General features: G+C 41.1%; 1 protein-coding gene across 13 annotated transcripts in view; it reads right to left on the bottom strand.

The window, feature by feature from the left end:
• SLC9A9 (solute carrier family 9 member A9) overlaps positions 1-20700 on the bottom strand; it is a 693980-nt gene that overhangs the window by 211716 nt on the left and 461564 nt on the right. For all 13 annotated transcript variants that reach the window (XM_023260486.2, XM_023260485.2, XM_019810605.3 and 10 more), the window contains 2 exons: positions 17112-17225; positions 15383-15494 (listed from right to left, as the gene is read on the bottom strand). In XM_023260486.2, the coding sequence (XP_023116254.1) occupies positions 15383-15494; positions 17112-17225 (226 nt within the window). The remainder of the gene's footprint in view (positions 1-15382; positions 15495-17111; positions 17226-20700) is intronic.

Genomic DNA, 20700 nt, shown 5'->3' with positions numbered 1-20700 from the left:
CCTGCCGGACCCTTCCCCAGGACCCCTCCCCAGCCAATTGGCTGAGGCCATAGCCATTACCTCACCCACTGCCCCCAGGCCCCAATAAAACCTTTGTCCTTTTGAAACTCGCTCTCTTTCCCTGGTATCTCACCGCTGCGTGGGTGCAGGTAGGGGATTGAGCTCGAGCTAGCTCGAATAAAGGCTCTTTGCTTTTGCATCGGACTCGGCTCCCTAGTGGTCTTTGGGGATCACGAATTCTGGGCATAACAGTACCTTGGCCTCACAGCCTCCATCCTCTCCTCTTTCCAGACTATATTCCTCTGAACAGTTTCTTTAAAACCTAGCTTTATCAGGTTCTGATCAGACCCAGCAACCGTAAGTGGCTTCCCACAGCCCACAGAAACCTTTGAATCAGAATCTTACCCCACTTTTCCCTCCTCTTCTCCTAGTGAGAATTTTCATACCAACAAGATGCTCTTCATCTCTTCCCATAAACAGTTGCTGTCCTTACCTCTGTGCCATGCCCCCACTGTCAATCCCTTTCATTTCTTTCTGCATATATTCTACCCCATGAAATTTCCCCAGAATACTCCAGTCCACATTGTTCTCTCTTTCCTAGAAATCCTTAGAAATACTCTCTCTTTCTTAGAAATAAAACATATTGTCATGCCACTTGTATTAGTAAATGATATTCTGAAATGAATCAGTGGTTTAATTTGTCATTTACTCTCAACTCTTAATCTTTTAAAGGCTGGAATTACATCTTCCTTATGCTCACAGTACTCAAAACATGAAACTCAGTATATACTTATAAATTGAAAAACTGTGTTTAGGGTGGTTAGGAAAGCCACTCTGGCTGGGTGAGTTTTGAGCACAGACTGTAATAGAATGAGGAGAAAAAAAAAATAGAATGAGGAGAGATCATGTGGGTACCTGGGAAAAAAAGCATTCCATGCTACTGGAACAGTAGATGCAAAGTCCTTGAGGTAAGGTTATGTCTGGTATGTTCAAGTAGCAGCAAAGGGGCTGGCATGGCTGGAATGGAATGAATGTGGCAGGGGGTAGGGAGTGGAAAGAGATAATGCCAAAAAGGTAACAGAGACAGATCATTCTGGGCTCTTGAATAGCAAGGTTTTTGAAATTTTTATTTTCTTAGAATTTATTTTATTTATTTTGAGAGAGAGAGAGAGAGGGAGTGTGAGCAGGGGAGGGGCAGAGAGAGTAAGGGAGAGAGAGAATCCCAAGCAAGCTCTGTGCTGCCAGAGCAGATACCAATTGCAGGGATGGATTCCACAAACTGCAAGATCATGACATGGGCTGAAGTCAAAAGTCTGACACTTAACTGACTGCGACACCCAGCACACTGACTGAATTTTTTTTTTTTTTTTTTTGAGATGGAAAATTTCAGGAAGGTTTATGGCAGGGTAATGATATGATCTATTCTACTTAAAAGCATCACTCTGGCCCTGCTATCAAAAACTGATATTGGGGCACCTGGGTGGCTCAGTTGGTTGAGCGTTCGACTTCACCCCAGGTCATGATCCTGCACTTCGTGGGTTCAAGTCCCGTGTCAGGCTCTGTGCTGACAGCTTGGAGCCTGGAGCCTGATTCAGATTCTGTGTCTCCCTCTCTCTCTGCCCCTGCACTGCTTGCACTCTGTCTCTCTGTTTCCCCCAAATAAATAAACATTAAAAAAAAAACAAACTGATATCAAGACTGGAGGTAGGAGGTCAGTCAGGAGGCTGCTGCATTAGTCTGGGTAAGAAATGAAAGAGAATCAGACTAGAGTGGAAGCATGGCAGATGCCTGACTAATTCAAAGGTTGACAATATTTGCTGATGGGTTGGATGAAGGGTATGAGAAGAAGACAGAACTCCAAGAACTTAAGGCCTGAGCCACTAGAAGAATTGGGGGAAACTGTGGGAAATGCATGTTGGTTTAGGAGGGATATCAAGGATACTGATCTGGCTATTTGAAATCCAAGATGCCTGTTGGTCATCCAAATGAAGACACTGAGTGGGTAGTTGGATCTAAGAGTCTGGAGTTCAAAGGAGAGGTTAGTCTTTTTACTGGGGAGAGTGGGAAGGTGGGAGGGAAGTTTGGAGCTTGAAAAGTGTAGGAAGATACAGTTTATTTTAAACCAAGTCTGTTCTTGCCTCAAGGCCTTTGTACTTGCTGCTCCTCCTGCCTCCACCTCCTCCCAGACTGCCCCTTGGCTGTTCTTCCTCATCTCAGTCCTCAGAAAGGCTGCTCTGACCATGCCATCCAAGTATCCTCCACTTTCACCCAGGTCTTCTTTGCCTGTCTTTTATTGCACTTGCCAACATCTGAAACAAATTATCATGCTTATTTTTCAATCTTTAAGATCCGTGTCCCTTCACAAGAAAGCAAGCACGGTGAAAGCATATCTAGTGCTACTGGATGAATCCATGAATGAATGGAGGAGGGAAAGGTCATATTTGCATTTGGAACACGCTGGAACCCAAAAGAAAATGAGCAGTAGATGGACACAGAAACTGACCCATCCCTTAAAAGAAAGATCTCTAAGATGAGTTATTTTGCTGATTTTCTTTCCATTTGGGATATAATCAATTGCGATCCTTTTTTTCCTTTCATTTAGAGTACTGTTAGGGGGTTGATTTCAAAGATTTTACACTTTCTTATCATTAATCTGATAAATCAAACCCTACAGTGGACCTACAATTGAATTATGTATTGCTTTTACCCTTGTGGAAGTCCCATGACCTTGCAAAGGGTAAGTAACCACTTTCAGCAAAAATGTCAGTCTGGTTTCAAAATACATTTTCCAGGATAGTACAACCTTGCTACACAGTTCCATTTTCAGTTCAACATCATTTTATCACATGGAAGCGATACCAACAGATTGTTTCAGTGGAAAAGCCTTCCACTGAATTCAAAATAAATGGAGTTTTTTTTTAAAACTAAATCTGTATTAGACAAGCAGAACTTTCTTTCCTTCGTCTCTCTTCCTGAACTTGAATCATTTAAACTTAAGGTCACTGAGAAGGAATGCAACATAACTTTGGTATATTTTTGCATAAAATGAAGTTTGTTTTTGGATGCCTTGAGCAGCCAGGAAGGGTACTGTAAATAGGATTAGCTCTGTCACGGCTCTGAGTCAACATGCATAGATGCCTCTGGCTTTGGAAGTTTATTTTTATGTAAGTAAGGTGGATGTGGTAGTAAACTGTGGAATAATCCTTGCCACTAGCTGAAATCTTCAACAGAGTTTCAAAAGAAAGGCTAACAGATCAGAAGAAAGCCAATATTTGGTAAGTAGTACCCAACTTATGTCCAGGTTGCATTTCAAAAGTCAACTTATAAGTTTTCTGTTCAAACAAGTGGTTCTCAACTTCGGTGATTTTTGTCCCCTCAGGGAATATTTGGCAATGTCTGGAGACATTCGTGATTGTCTACAACTAGGGGGCAGAGGACACTACTGTTAATCTTGTAGGTAGAGACCAAGGGTACTGCTTAACATCCTATAATGTACAAGACAGCCTCCACAGAAAAGAATGATCTGGCCCCAAATGTCAATAGTTTGCTGGGGTTGAGAAATCCTAGTGTAGACACTGGATTGCTTTTTCCCATAGGAGCAATGTTATAAATGGTGATAATGTTCCTACTGTGGAGGGCTATTTTGGCAAAGATGGCTATTTAACCTATTCTTATCCTTCATGGTATGCTGCTGTAACTGCACAAACCACATTTCCTAGCATCTCTTGCAGCTAGGTATAGACAGATGGGAAGTTCTTACAGTGAAACAAGAGCAAAAGTGACAGATGTCATTACTGGGCCAAGGCTTCTATGAAGTGGATGTTCCTACTCCAGTCTCTCTTTCCTCTTCCATTGGCCAGTTATAAATCACAGGGAGTCCCTGTAGCAGTGATTCCCACACTTTGGCATCAGAATCACCTGGAAGACTTGTTCAACCTCAGATTGCTGACATTCAGCCCCAGAGTATCTAATTCTGTGGGTCTATGGTGGGGCCCAAGAATGTATATTTCAAATAAGTTCCCAGGTGGTGTTGATACTGCTGGTCCAGGGACCACACTTTTAGAATTCTTGACTTAGGTAATTATGATGCTACAATATGGAAAGAGCCTGGTGATGTTTGAGTCACCATCTAGAGGAGAGGCATCATTTTCCCTGCTTCCATGTCAATATCAACCCTGGCCTGTAACACGAACCAGAGAGGATTTACTACTATGGTTCAACCAGTGAATTTTGAGAGTCTCTGAATTCCAGCAGCTTAGCTTATCCCAAAGCTCTCTACCTTAACTCTCTCTTTCTCCTACATGTCCCTGTAGCATCACAGAATACTTTTTCAACAGGTGAGAAAATAGGGGCTAGGAGCGGCCAAGGTTACATAATAAATGTTTGGCTGGTTATCAATCTGTTTCATCCCCCCTTTTGAATATTTAACTCACAACAAAGATAAAAGAATCATGGTTATCTTAAATTTGAGTTTTAAGGAAAAATGCAAAAAAGAAAATTTTCTTCCCCTCTCCTAAGGAGAAGATCAATCTGAGGCAACATTTTAAAATAGCTATTTTCCCTTTTGCTCCTCCTCCCCTACTCTTTCTGCACGACTTCTTACTCTCTTTCTTTCTCTTTCTCCTATTCTCAGCATCAGTCTCCCCTAATCCAGAATGACCCATTTTAGACTCTCCTGTCAAAACCCCCATTTCCTTTTGCAGCCAAAATTAGCTTCCTGCCAGGAAAAAAAAAAAACAACTGAAAACAATCAGAAGGAAGAAATCTGTTGAGGAAGGATAGCACACAATCCTCCTGAATGGCATGCTTTTAAAAATACTTGTTAACATGCATACTTTCACGTTTACTTGTGGAATTTAAAAAACAGCTTCAGGAAAGTCCAGTGACACTTTTCAGACACTAAGGGAAGTGGGTGGTGAGTGGGATGAGGATCCTATAAAGGGAGGGCAAGGCTGTCATTCACAGGCAGGGCACCTGCCTTGGTGTCTGTTTCTTTCCTCATGTGGAACCATGAGTTTCTAAAGTAGTTCCTGGTGCTTTAGGAAGAAAGATTTCTAGGCAAAAGCAGAGGAAGACTGGGCAGTGGGCCTGAGACCCAGCCCTAGTCACAGAGGTTTGGTCTATCTGTGAAAGACTTGGTTGCCCAAATAGCATTTGAATCCTTCTAATATATCAGAGCTAACGCTAAAAATTCCTAAATTACTTAATGGCTCTATGGACATTTAGCACCGGCATTATTGAAAGTAACTGCTTCTTTCTCATTTGTGCATATAACTTGAGTCAATCTTAAGTGACTTCTTTCAAACTCTATCCATAGAACCTGAGGGCAGAATTAGAGGGATTGGTGCTTGCCACAGACAGACATACTTTTTGAACTCAGTTCATGTGTGTTGATAGTTTTCTAAGGTTATGTCTACATTATAACCAAACAAGCAAGCAGTTAGTAAGCAAATTCAGGCAGAAAATGGGGGGAAATAAAGTAGATTATTTGTTTGCCTCAATGGACAGGTTAATTTGGTTAAAATTATCAGATATTGGTGATATTTCTGAATTCTGGACACCCTGAAAAACTGAAACGTACACAGAAATTTCCTGAATTAAATGATAAAATTATTTCTTTTTCTGTATCCTAGAATCTTATCCTTGAAACAGGGAGAGGTGACAGGCACTCTGGATTGTCTCCTTTCATCACGCAGTAGCTTTCAGGGGCTGGCATGCTCCTGTTGGCTGCACTCTCTCACTAGATAGGATGATTGGGTTACCTACAAGATCTTGCCTCTTTCGCACACCCAATAAATGTTTAAGTAGACTGTGACATTACACATGGGTCAGTTTGTCCCAGAGGGGGCTACACCACATTTTTCTCATAAAAACTGGTACGTGGAGTTACAGCATTTTGACTTATGTATTTAGTGCCAGGAGTGAGTCGCTGCTAGAAAGAAAGGCAGAATGTCAACAACTGTCCTTAAATGAAGGGAAGGAAGGAAAGAGGAGTCCTTGTCTTCCATGAGTGTGTCACTAACACTTCACACTGGCCTGAGATGGTATCTTTGGCAGCGATATGATAGTCAAGCCTATTTTCTGGAATTAAAACCTCAGTCTCTGATAGGAGGTTTTCCAGAGAGCAGTTGTGAGTTTATATGAATCATGTCTCTGTAAAGCACTAATGGCTGTCTCATCTGTGGTAGTTAAAGAAAGTGATAGAAACTCCCACCCGTTGAGTATTTCCTAGGTGGCAGTTCCATGCCGGGCATTTTAAATATACTTTCTAGTTCTATTTTCAACATTGAACATCTAAGGTAAGTATTATTATCCTATTTTACAGCCAAGGGAGTCGAAATTTGGAGAGGGTTAATCATATAGCTCTGTGTGGCTGAGCCTGCTTGAAAGCCTGAGCTTAGTGCACTTCACCAAAACAGCAGTTTATATTCAGAAAATATTGTGGTGTGCCAAATGGCAGAATCTAATTTGTTGCTTAAAAATTCAAGAGCTGGTAATTTTTACTATAAATTTATTTTGGAGCTAAGTGAAGAATGATAACATTTTGACCTAATAATAGGAGAAAACAACTCTATGGGGCTGGCCACAGGTCTAAACTAGTTCTCAGATGTTCTGAATTTATCATAACCAAAATAAACGCTTCTCAGCCTTTGAAGCTATGAGGATTTAATGGCATCTGAAATTCATATGGGCCTACTATATCTGTCTACTCTGACACAGCAATGGTGCTCATGGTTATTTCTTATTCAAGGTGACTTTTTCTGTGACTGCTTGATACACCGGTTAAAACACTTTTCATGTCTCATTTCCTGCATAAGCTGGTCAATTCTGTCCCATTTGAAGACCTCAGAAGACCTATGTCAGTTGTCTACTTTGCTCACTAATGCCTACCCCAGGCCTACAGTGAGAGATGAGGGCTCAGTGGAAGTTCATCTCCTCTAATGAAGAAAAAGTTCTGAGCCTATGCTGCAGATAGTTAGTTCCCATACACTGGTAAGGGAGAAATAGTGACCTAATTAATTGCACAAGAAATGGCCAGGGAAGGAAGGATATATAGCATGGGATGGTGAGAGAACACTGGACTCTGAGTGAGGGGACTGCAAAGAGGTAGGCCTGGCAAGGAATGCTTGACCACATCCAGTCTGTCTCTCTGGAATTATGAAGAAGGGAAGAGGCAAGGTAAGAAAGAGCCTGTTGCTTAGATGGCTCAGACTCTCAAATAATCCTTGTATATACATTTAAAGAAATCTTTTCCCAAGCTGAAGTTAGAGTCAGCCTGATCTTGATTCAAATCACCTGACTCATGTAAGTCTCAGGGTTTTTAATGAGATTTTAGTTATTTTATTTTATTTTTCATTTAAAACAATTCTCTTTAAAAAATGTTTATTTTTGAGAGAGATAGATAGAGCATGAGCGGGGGAGGGGCACAGAGAGAGGGAGACACAGAATCAGAAGCGGGCTCCAGGCTCCGAGCTGTCGGCACAGAGCCTGATGTGGGGCTTGAACTCATGAACTGCAAGATCATGACGTGAGCCAAAGTCAGACTCTCAACTAGCTGAGCCATCCAGGTGCCCTGAAAGATCTTAGTTTTTTAATGGAAAAACAAACACATCCCTCCAACATAAAGCAGGCAAAGATTTGAAAAATACTCTCAGATCCAAATGGTACTTTTGTGAAATATTAACAATGTTTACTGTTATCAACACTCAGCGAAGGGTGAAAATATTTTCTTTCATTTAAAAAATGAAACGTTTTAGTTGTTGATCTCTTTCCTTAAAATTATCGTTGCTTGGCTCCTACCTGTGGAACCAGGTAAGCTTGGTCTGAGAGGTTCCTATGGACCAATTCTGGAATTAGGAGTTCCTAGGGCTGACAGAACAGGAATGGATAGTCCTTAACTGGTCATTTTAGTGTAATGTACAATTTTAGTTGGGTAGAACATGTTGTAGGTTGTTCATTTATTTGCTTATTTATCTACCAATTATTTGTGGAGGGGTACTCTTTCATCTAATGTGCTGAGTGCTGATGTGGGTTTATAAACCTTCTAGCATAGAAGGGATTGCAAACAGGCAAGCAAAAATTCATGGTAGAATGTGAAGGGTACCAGGAGAGGAGAAGTATTGGGTGCTCTGGAAACAGATGAGAGGGACCAACCCAGATGGAGTTATCGAGGCTTCCTACAGCAAGTGACGTCTAAGTCAAGATCTGAAGAAAAAAAGAAATTAGTTGAATAAAAGAGTGAAGGTGCGTGGGTATGGCAAGGGTTTTGAGCAGAGGGAAAGACTGAGTGAGTAGGGGGAAAGACTTCAGCAAGCTAAAGGAAGTGGAAGAAACTCAGTAACTGGGTAAACATTGTTAATGCTGATCAGACGGCAAAAGGAAGAACAAGAAGACTGGTATCTAGGAGGGTCTAAGGCAAAACAGTAAGGTAGAAGGAATAGATCGAAGAAAGAGGTTCAGAACAGAAAACCATGAATTGTGATTATGTTCTGGGATGTGCTACTCAAACTTTCACATCCACATGACCTACCTGGAGATCTTATTAGAAGGCAGGTTTGGCCTCATTATTTCTAAGGAACTCTCCAGTGATGTTAACGCTGGTCTGAGGAGTGCACTTTTGGTTATCAAGGATCGAGGACATGGGAGTGTCCCTTTACATGGTGGCTGTTAATTGTCGTGAGGCAGTCCTGGTAGCTTAATGGAGTTCCATTAGCTCGGGTAGTAACAGACACAGATTCTTGTTCCTAAGCATTGCTGAGACAATGACTTTTGCTCTTTACTTTCATGAATTCCTCTTGTTTTCTTCCTGGCTGCAGTTGATATGTCAGCTGGGTAAGGCCACTTCTGAGTCAGTCTCAAATTGGCTGTGACCATGGCATGACTGACTAATGGCTCACCAAAACGACATGGGGAAAGGTGGTCTTCTCCACCTCGACAGTGGTTCTTTAGTTGTCCTTCTGTAGAATACTGCTGTTCTGTGAGCTGCTGGCCATAGTGTTCCCTAACACTTGAATAACAGTGGCGGTCTTTTTACCATTGAGGGGAAAAGATGAATGCTAATGGGAAAATTTTCTTAATTTAAGTTTTTCTTCCATGACTTTCTCTTAATCCTTTGATGCTGGCAGCCATTCGGAGGCTAATAAAGAGTGCTGGTGGACAACCAAATGAGCAACAACAACATTAAGCAGCAGAGCCTGGGGACGCTAGTGCTGCTGTCTTCATGGCAGAATGAGCTTATGGATGAGGTTTTGTATTATATCGGTACACTCTGGCCACACGGTCCTGGTTAAAACTCTTCCTAGTTTATGCAGTAACGCACATCAGGGTTCCAATGTCTCTCCCAAGAGGAGCAGAAATGGACAAACTGGAGAAGCATGTTCTCTGACATGTTGTCAGGCTCCTTCGCCCTGTTCAGGCACTTCCAGGCCTCCCTCCCGTTCAGATGAGCACAGCGGCTCTGCACAGAGGCTCTGCAGCCCAGCAGGCCACAGTCTCCAAGTCAGTGGTTTCAGGAGGGCTGCCAGGGCTCACTTGGGCTTGGCATTTCCCCTCCTTCCAGCAACTCCCGGCTCTTATTTAGTTTTAAATTAAATAAAAATTGTAGCACATGGATTTGAATTAAAACAAGAGGCCTGATCTTTGTAATATGCGCCACATCAATAGGAAAGCTAATTTGTGCGAAGCACATCTCCTCCTTTAATTTAAACCACAGAACTCTGCCTCTTTGGTTTCAAGGGAACTGAGAGCTGGGGCGGGGCAGCTCACTCCTGGCATTAACTAGGGCTGTGCTCCAGGGCACCAGGAACAGTTTCAGGAGAGCTTAGTGTTCCTCTTAAGCCCTTTGTGCTGGGTGTCACACGATACACCAAAGCAGTTCCGAACTCCTGGCCTTGAATTTAAAGAAGGCCTTAAAAATGTCTCAGGGTAAACTTCCTCCAATTGACTCTAAACTGCAACCTAGCTACCAGAAAGAGAATCTGCATCACTGAAAGCTTTCCAAGGCAGAGAGACCACTACTGAACTTGAGGCTATTCCTCATTTTCAGGCTCCAAGCCTTTGTGTGTGTAGATTACTAGTCTGTGCCAGGTGAGGAATTCAATCTGGGTTCTGACAGTTGCTTCACTCAGTTTCACTGGCTGTAGTGGCAAAAGGTGGAGACTGGGGTGGAGATGGCAGTAGCGCTGTCACCCATGAACAATGTGAGCTTTACTCAAAAACACTGCAATCTACTCGGCACCAAGCCCTTGTTTCAATGCTCACTGCAGGCCCCACTCACTGCCAGGAGATGGGTGATAAATAGCGGGATCCCTTTGTAAACTTTCACCTCCAGGGGAAATTTATATATCTGGGGCACCCTCTTTAAGAAAAATAATACAAAAAAAAATCTTTTACCAACTTTATATACCATCAGACACACTTCCAGGGCCCCTCCAGGATCTTGGAAGGGGCCCGTGTGAATGAGGAAGCCTGAGGCATAAGCTTCTTTGGCTTTACAAGTGAATCCACTTCTGTTAGGCAGGCATTGCCAGCTATCCTCCTGCCCAGTGCCAAAAGGGTATGCAGAGGGTGAGGGTAAAGATGATAGAAGAGGATTTATTAGATGATAGGTGTAATCGATTAAGACAAAGTTCTTGTTCTGATCTGACTGGGTTTTGAATATATTTTAAGTTTATTTATTTATTTGGAGAGAGAGAGAGCATGAGCAGGGGTAGGGGCAGAGAGAGAGAGAGTAGAGAGAGAGAGAATCCCAAGCAGGCTCTGCGCCGTCAGCACAGAGCTCGATATGGGACTTGAACTCACAACCTTCGAGATCATGACCTGAGGCAAAATCAAGGGTCAGATACTTAATTGACTGAGCCACCCAGGTGCCCCTTGACTGAGTTTTGAACCACCTGAGGTGCACTGTCTTAGTGAACCAAATTTAGTCCACACAAAGCCAAGCTCTCTCTAGGCTGCAAGTCTCTTAAGGGCAGGGTCCATATCTCTGTGTTTGTTCCTAAATACCTACCCAAGAGTGTGTCATTGAATGTCTGCTGAATAAATAGTTGGAGACTGTGAATGAGTAAATGTGTAAATAAGTCCACACCCCATTTTAAATAAAGGGTCATTGTTTACAATCTCTACAGGACTCTGAAAAGTGTTTTGAACTATGTAAAGAAAGGCTCCAAATAAATGTATTTTTGGAGTATGGACAACTGGATTCTGCCAGAGGGCTACTAAAGCCATACTTCTTATTGGGTAACTCAAACTACTCTAGGCATAGTTAAGAACATTAGGCTATATTATAAAGCAAATATTTTTAAATTTTTGTATTATTTTATTTATTTTTTGAGAGAGAGAGAGAGCAGAGGAGGGGCAAGAGAGAGAGGGAGCGAGAGATTCCCAAGCAGGCTCCACAATCAGTGTGCAGAGCCTGATGTGGGGCTCAGTCTCACAAACCTTGAGATCATGATCTGAGCTGAAATCAAGAGTCAGATGCTTAACTGACTGAGCCATCCAGGCTCCCCTAAAGCAAATATTCTTTAAAGGGACTGGCTTTCTCTTCTGGTTTCTGGGTGTTGTTGTCATACGCCCCCAAAATGCTAGACAGTGTGCTATGTGATCTGCTTCTTTACCTCCTCCTCTGGCTTATGTTACCTTAAGTTGACCTCTTAAATTATTTATCTCCTGGCAAATACATTTAAAATTTTAGATCCTGAGTGAAGGTAGAACATGTCAAAATTCACACAGAAAATCAAAGCTGAGTCTTTTCTGAAGACAAATACTGCCCTGCACATGGTGAACTCACCTGATGCTTCCTACACTCCAATGGGGGTCAGTAGGCACAGTGTACAACTTGAACTGATGGTTGGGAAGGGTGTCACCCAAATGTTTGATTTGTTGTAAAATGGTCAATGACTGGGTTTGCTTGAGAGACATGTTAGACATGTTGGGATTGGCCTATGTTAGGAAGGGCCTGGTTTTAATTCTCTTGAACTTGAGGGTAAATCTGAAGTAGTGTCATGTGGGTAAGAAGGCTCTAAATTTGAAGTCAAGAGGCTTGGGTTCAAGTCTCATTTTCATCTCTAATTGGTTGTGAGATTGTGGGCAAGATAACCAATCTCTCTATGTCTCACTCACTCTGTCTCTCTGTCTTTTTAATCTGCAAGAGACTAATAATGCCTAGCCTACCTTGGTCTATATCTGAGTCTCAACTCATTGCTCCTAAAAGGTCTTAGAAAGGTTAGAGTGACTTTTAAAATTTTTTTTTTCAACGTTTATTTATTTTTGGGACAGAGAGAGACAGAGCATGAACGGGGGAGGGGCAGAGAGCGAGGGAGACACAGAATCGGAAACAGGCTCCAGGCTCTGAGCCATCAGCCCAGAGCCTGACGCGGGGCTCGAACTCACGGACCGCGAGATCGTGACCTGGCTGAAGTCGGACGCTTAACCGACTGCGCCACCCAGGCGCCCCAATTTCTTCATTTTAAAGCTAGGAAGATAGCTTTTTAGTGGAAAATCCAATGTTTTTCCCATCATATTGGGAATATCATCAATATTATTAACTTGTAATTAAAATGGCATTAAAAATAGAATAAGTAACCCAATCTCTTTGTTGTTCAGATTCACTTCAATGTGAACAGCATACAAAACAAAAATCTAGTCAAATTTATAAAAAGAAGCCCACTTTGACTTTGAGGTCAAGCTGCTGAACTGCTAACAGTGAGTGACTGATGCCCAGCAGATGACACAGATGCTCAGTGTGGAAGACAATGGGTGTCAGTCTCTCGATTATAATCATGTACAGTAGGTGTCCTAAAAATTTGGCATGATAGTCTTTTTGGTAATTGGAACTAGCTGATTGGCATTCTCCTGAATTAAACTAATAATATCAACTCCCTTTATGTCATGGGGGTTATTGTTGTCCCCCTAGAGGGTGAAGATGCTTTAGAACAAGGCCAGATAGTAAATATTTTATGTTTTGTGGGCCATGCGGTTTCTGTCGCAACAAGTCAACTCTGCCTTTATAATGCAAAAACAGACAAGACAGTATATAAACAAAACAGTGTAGCTGTGTTTCAACTTTATTTACAAAATTGGTGTGGGCTAGCTTTGGTTCAAAGGTCATAGTTTGCTGACTCCTGGCTTTAGAATATCATAAAGATACCATCAAATTCTGGGCCTCCTAGGAGGGCCTGGGTGGCTCAGTTGGTTAAGTGTCTGACTTTGGCTTAGGTCATGATCTCAAGGTCTATGGGTTCAAGCCCTGCATCAGGCTCTGTGCTGACAGAACAGAGCCTGGAGTTTGCTTTGGATTCTGTGTCTCCCTCTCTCTCTGCCCCTCCCCTGCTCATGCTCTTTCAGTGTATCTATCTCTCTCTCAAAAATAAGCATTAAAACAATTAAAACAAAAGAGTTTTAAAAAAAATTCTGGGCCTACCCACATCCCTGGGTCATACATACTGCTGGCCTCAGTTTTTAGCACAGCTTTACTCCTAAAGCTAAGCAAACACAGAAGGTGCCAAACCCTGGAGGAACCATCAAGCCAGGTGGCCATTTGGGCAGGCACTTCACACCCTGACATGGCTATCCCAAACCTCACACCTTTCTCAGAAGTGATCTTTGTAAAATAAAGCATTGTTTAAAATATAATACTTGAGTTTTAAAAATAAGCCAAAGTAGTTATTCTCTGGAGTAAAACTACAGATGTTTTGATGGGAAGGAAGGAAAAGTGCTTTCCAGCTCCAGAATTGGGTTGCAAAAGTGCAGCTCAGTGCTGACTTCCTATTTACAAATGATCAAACTTGCCTTTGTTTACCCATAATAGAAGTCAACTCATTTCCAAAGTTCATTGCTGTTCTAAGTCAAAGATCACCTGTCAGTTGAACTTATTCTCTTTATGACTCTTTCACTTCGGCATATCTGGAAATGGAGGGAAGCATGGTCAGAGGCCCACACAAGGGCAATTTTAAACTCTGGGTCTTCATTTTTTTTCCATACTTGATTAAATAACTCCTTCTCAACCTGGGAACTACCCACCCCTTACTGTGTGGAACAGGCTACAAGGGAACTGAAGGTGAAACAAGCCTTTTATTCCTAGTACTACTTCTGAAAATGTGGATTTTGAGACACTTGGGTGGGTTCAAAGTGGAGTCTCACAGACCTGGATTTAGGAATGCTTTGTTCCTTGGCCAAGTTACACAACCTGTGTGAGGTTCTGAACTTCAGTTTCTCCATCTACAAAGTGGCTTAATATATACTTCATAGAACTGATCTATAGTGAGCGGCAGATAGTAGATATTCAATAAATGATAGTTTCCCTCAGTTTTTCCATATCCCCTTGTATGCCCCAAATTCTATTTGTTTGCTCTATTCTATGAGTGTTTATTATACTCTCACATATATTCCCACGAACTGCCTCTGAGGGTAACGTAAGTGTATTCACACATAGAAGGCATGTAAGGAAAAAGCTTTCTGAATAAGGAAAGACTGCTGGTAGGAAAATTGATTGAACAGAAAGAAATCACCATTCCCAGAGTAGTTCAGGGTCAGAAAATTCATTTGGTTTATTTTCTTTTGGAATAAGGTACCTTCAGGTATGGTTTAAATAAGTAGAACATAGCTTTTTGAGAGCAGAGAGCTTGTCAGTTAATACACCCGTGTTTAGAACTGCTCTGGGCAATAGGTAAGTGCACAATTAATACCTGTTTTCTCAACTAATAACTGAACATACTTAGATATGAGTTACTTGTGTATTAACTATGGGAAGTTCCTGGAGTTTTGCATAGGGAAGGAACAGGGATTTTAAAGAGAAGTCTTTTTTTTTTTAATGTTTATTTATTTTTGAGAGAGAGAGAGAGAGCAAGAGAGCAGGGGAGGGAAAGAGACACAGGGAGACATGGAATCCAAAGCAGGTGCCAGGCTCTGAGCTGTCAGCACAGAGCCAAATGAGGAGCTTGAATGCACGAACTGTAAGATCATGACCTGAGCCGAAGTCAGACACTTAACCTACTGAGCCACCCAGCGACCCTCTAAGGAGAAGTCTTAACACTGGACAAATGTGGCACCATTTACATACTGTTTACCTTCAAGTATGCAATTTGTGAAATGACTATGCAAATTCTCTGATATGAAAATTGATCTGAAATAAGTTAGGGGAACGTCTAATACCCATTCTAGGCCAGTTTCTGGCAGATACTTCAGTTTTATTTTCCTTCTGGAAAGAGAAATCCCCCTGTTGCTCAGAACTTATGGAGTACCAGCATGGCACTAGGTAATGATGGGGTAAAGAGTAGTAGATGCCATGGGGGTAAGAGAATCAGGAGGTCTCTATGTCTCCTGCTTTCCAGGTGCTGTAAAAGTATGAGAAAACAGTAGTGCTAACACACAACAGTTCACATACCTGAAAACATCATCATGTGCTGAAAATTCCAGGGGATCTTCTGTTTTCGGCCCAGATTCAGGAGGAAGGAGAGGGGGTATATGTTGCAGGCTCTGGCCAGAAAAATTGCCAGCTATAGATAAGCAAGGAAAAACATTGAGGAAAATGCTACAATTGAGGGTGCCAGTCCTTGGGCTGTCATTGTTACGTTCTTAAGCTTCTCTATTTTATGACCCAGAAAACAGGGACAAATATGTCAATACGTGTATGTCCAACTTGCTGCCAAAACTCATCTTTAAATGTCAACTCCTTTCCAGAAATAATAGAGAACTCTGCTTTTCTTTGAATATCTACTTGGTTTAGAATTGTTAGCCCCATATCATTTCAATCACTGGAAATTTTCTCATCACATTTATGTTGCTGATGACTGACTCTTTGCTCAACTCTGCCACCAAATGTGAGGCAGAGACCGTTCAGAGGCTGTGGCATTATCTTCTCAAGCAGCACTTTAGAAAGGATAAATGTACTTCTGCTCATGATTGCCATCTTACTTTCCATTAGTTTATACTCCCTGTATCTAGCAAGCTTCACTTCCGTTTTTCTTTTAGTTGATTTGACTTTAAGAGGAATTGCTTGTCTAGATGTATAATGCAGCTGCTGCTTTAGGAGGTATTGTGCTGAAGTCCAAGCTTTGTAGGTTAAAATCTAGGAAAATATTGGTGGGAGTCATCTCTCCCCTTTTGTCACCCAGGACTCCTGCCCTGATAGTCTGTCTATCCCAGTTTGCCCTTAAATAGGATGCAGTTATTTGGGAAGAGGGAGCTACCGTCCATGATGTAGGGTTGATGAGATTGGAGAGTTCAGCTGAATGTTCAGTGAAAAGAGGACAAGAGGCAAATGCAGGTGCTTAGCTGGAGCAGGGCTTACAGAAGTGCGGTCAGCTCTCCTGGCTGTCAAGATCACCTGCCTGTGATCTGATAGGACATCTGCCTAGTTCCTAAGTGGAAAGAAGGACAACAGTTGCTGACTGTCCTTGGAGACATCCCCAGCACCTCACCATCCTTTCAGACAGACATCCATTCCTACTGGGGAATGCTTATACCCCAGGCCTAGAGCTCCCAAAGTCCTCTGCATTAAAAGTAAGGCCTACATTTTGTTATTTTACTTATAGGAAAGGGCTATCTTATTAAAACAGACTTACATGTACACAATGATTAAGACATTGAAAGCACATCCATAATGCCAATTTCATCTGATTTTTACTCTGTGTATCCTATTTTCAAAGTCTTCACTGGAGAAAAGATTTTACCATCTTCTAATGAAAATATTTCTAAAGCTTAGTAATCTTGGCTATATTCTGACACATTCTACTGCAGATTAAGTATATTTCTCTATAAAGAATGGATTGACATATTTTTATGTAAATGATTTATAATTTAAAAACATACTCTGAATATTCAGAAAATCAATATCTTTTGAATATTTATTTTCAAGTATTCTATTCTCCTTTAGTTTTCCTCGTTTATTTCTCTCAGTATTTTCCAAACTTCTTATCTTGAACCATAAGCACTTAATAAAGGTCTGAATTTCTTAGCATCTTTTCTCTCCTAACTAGAAATTACGTATCTGCCAGGAATTTGAGGCTTGCAGTAAACTTGAGGAAATTACTTTAACAATTTAACAGAATGAGTAAAAGTAAGTAGTTTATTCTTTTCCCTCATCACTCCACGTTCTGTATTTCAAAGGATACAAAGGCTCCGAGTATAAAAAGAGCATTAAAGATATGATTCTGGAACGTGAACAGCGCCAGGCCCATGTAACAGAAGATGACATTCTCAGCCAAGAAGTTCATAAATTCAAACAGCTGAAAACAAAACAGAAACCAAAAACCATTAATTATGACTCAGGTTTGAATCCACTTAATATCTTGTGACTGTTTTGGTGAGTGGATGGTTTTCTTTTATCTGTGTGTGCAGCTTCTGGAGGGGTGGGTGCAGGCCCCCTGACTACCCTGTCAGGCCCTCTAACTCTACCCTGGCTCTCTACCCAGGGACAGATGTGGCAGCCATGTCAACATCCCATCTTCCTTTCCAGCTACAAGGCAGCCAGAGATATACCTGGGTATATTAACCACCATGATCCTTCATAGAACAGTTCCTACAAGGATGAAAGACTATTCCTTGGTCTAAAACTGAAACTCAGTGACTGCTTAAGGTGTACTTTAGGAAAGGTTGCAAAGATGGTGTGGCTGCTTCTGACATTACTCAGTAGATGCACTTGAGTTCCTAGGCCCTGAAAACTGTTCAAAAAAAGTTTTAGCTAGATTGCCTTCCTCAGGTAGGCAGGAGGGACAAACTTGGAAAACTTGAAAACTTGGAATAAGAATGAATGTCAGTTATATTTCAATATCAGAATGATCAGTATATTTCAAACCCGAGACAATGAGACTCATTAAATTGACTGATGTAGGTATATCCATTAAATGTCTACAATTTCTAGCTGGTAAAAAGAAAATGATTAATCCCAGGGATCAGTTTATGCAATGAGAACACAATAGATACATCAAATTCAGTCAGAGGAATGGAGTAATAACACGCTATGCAGAAGGATGCTCCCAAGAGTTATTCTTAGATCATTAACTAAACAATTTAAGTTGAACATGAAAAACGTTCTCCAGCTTCCACATTAGAAGTAAAAGGGAAATGTGTCCAGAGGCTACAAGAAACACATATTTGGAAGAGACTTTAGTTTATGTTCCAGAATTTTCATTTGGAAGTTTCTGAAACTTCATTCTCAGACCTACATAAATCACCGTGTTAGGTAAATGTCTCTGGAGGCATTTCTCTTGACTTTTTAAGGACTCATTATTTTTTCATGTAACGTATTTATGGCCCCACAAATAATGCCCAATACCTGCTTACCGAGAGTTGACAGAAAGAAAAGCAGAATCTTGTCAGAAACATTATTTAAAGCCAGTAATAGAAATAAAGGATTAAAAAAGACACAGCTCCTGTGGTACAAGATGGTCTTTCTTCAGTGGTAGTGATCATCAATTATCCTGAGAACTTGTTTCACATTCTAGGCCTGCTCATCTTAATAAACACTGTCACCCAAATAACCACCAAAAACTTAAAACCATGGGAGAAAATAAAGGGGATAGGGAGCACTTTGCTACCTCATCAAATCTTTACTTTTGCAGAAAACGAGATTTGGCCACTGTCTTCATTTGCTCAGTCTGTCATAGCAAAATACAATACTGAGTGGTTAAAACAACAGAAATTTATTTCTCACAGTTCTGGAGGTTGAAAAGTCCAAGATCAAAGTGCCAGCCAATTAGGTTCTGGTGAGAACTCTCTCTGGTTTGCAAATAGCAGCCTGCTTGCTGTGTCTTCACATGGTAGAAAAAGAGATCATCTCTCTCATGTCTCTTCTTGTAAGGGCATGCATGAATCTCATTCATGAAGGTTCCACCCTCATGACCTAATCAGCTCCCAAAGCCCCACCAGTACATACCACCACACTAGGGGGTAGGACTTCAACATATGAATTTGGATGGGGGGCACAAACATTCAGTTCATAGCAGCTATCCAGTTTCTAACATTAATAAACACATGCAAGATTAAATTCATAGAGCCTCTTCTCCTGTCCCCATCCCAAGTACTGTAGAGAGGACATTTCACCATCTAGCATCCATTTGGCTTCTTCTTGGTGGTCACACCCCGATTTCCCTGGGATCCCTCTTCTTCCCCACTCTCAGATCACATGCTGACACTTCCATACTCAGATATAGAATATATGATTTAGGACTAAACCACTCAAATCAACGCATTTCTCTAGTCAGCATGTTTGGTGCAGAAATAGGTGTGGTGCATTCAGAGCCAAAGAAGTACAGTGAGATCTTGGCAGGAAATGCTGGGACAAACACCCCCACCTTTTCACTGTGTGAGAAAGTAGGATGCAGGCCAGGAGCTGCTGTTAGTCACCTTGTGATTAAGGGGAAATAGCTCTCTGAAAGAGAAGCCATGTCCTGATGACACTGCTTAATCTGTGTTCGACCTCTCCCAAAGCAAAATCTATCCTTGGACTTTTGAATTAAAAAGACAGATGAACATAGGGGAACAGAAAGAAAAATAAGATAAAAACAGAGAGGGAGTCAAACCGTAAGAGACTCTTAAAGACAGAGAACAAACTGAGGGTGGCTGGAGAGGTGTTGGGTGGGGGAATGGGCTAAATGGGTGATGGGCACTATGGAGGACATTTGTTGGGATGAGCACTGGGTGTTATATGCAAGTGATGAATCACTAAATTCTACTCCTCAAATCATTATTACACTATACGTCAACTAGCACTTAAATTTAAAAAAAGATATGACAAATTAATTTGTAGATCAATGTTTAATGAAACAAAAAGATAAAAATTTATTACCAATTTTCTGCAACATGCCAGTTTAAACATGATTTTTTCCCTGTATTCTCAGTACCTGAAGTAGACAATTTTAAGGTTTTCTAAGTAGACAGAGATAACATATACATATAAACAATGAGAATTTGTTTCTTTCTTTCCAGTTCCTATATGTTGTTTCTTTTACTCTTTCAAATTTTACTGGCTAGAACATACATCATAATGAAGTACTGATGGTAAAAAAAAAAAAAAAAAAAACCAAAAAACAAAAAACAAACAAAAAAACAAGGGATGCCTGGGTGACTCAGTTCGTGAAGCATCCAACTCTTGATTTCAGCTCAGGTGATGCATGATCTCAAGGTTTATGAGTTCAACCCTCACATCAGGCTCTGTGTTGACAGTGCTGAGCCTGCTTGGGATTCTCTCTCTCTCTCTCTCTGCCCTTCCCCAACTTGTGCATGCTCTTTCATTCTCAAAAATAAAGAAATAAACTTAAAAAAAAGACCAAGAAATCACTTTTTGGTTTGAGGTAAGGTTTCTATCACTTAAAAGGATATATATATATATATATATATATATATATATATATATATATATTCTTTTACAATCCCGTACCAGTTTAACAAAACACCTCTCTGACTCAATATAGATTACAAAGTAAAGGGTGTGATCAACTGTTGGATTTTGTTCAGATAGCAACAAAATCAGTTATCCCTGCCCACCCCTCCTCCCTGCTCCCACCCCCAACTTTAATCTATTCCTCACATGTAAAGGAAAAAAAGTATTTGGTAAGTCAGTTTTTTTCTTTTTCTGTTGGTTGTTGAGACATAATGGGAATTTGCCCTATACATTTTACATGGAGACTCATGGTATTAATTGTTTTGGAGATTTGCTTCTGTTGGAAAACTCAGGATTTTAACTTGATTTAGTCACTCAGT

This window comes from Felis catus, chromosome C2, assembly GCF_018350175.1.
Source record: "Felis catus isolate Fca126 chromosome C2, F.catus_Fca126_mat1.0, whole genome shotgun sequence".
In the NCBI taxonomy this organism is placed as follows: Eukaryota; Metazoa; Chordata; class Mammalia; order Carnivora; family Felidae; genus Felis; species Felis catus.
The sequence above is the reverse complement of the archived record's forward strand: the minus strand, read 5'-3'. Positions and strand labels throughout refer to the sequence as shown.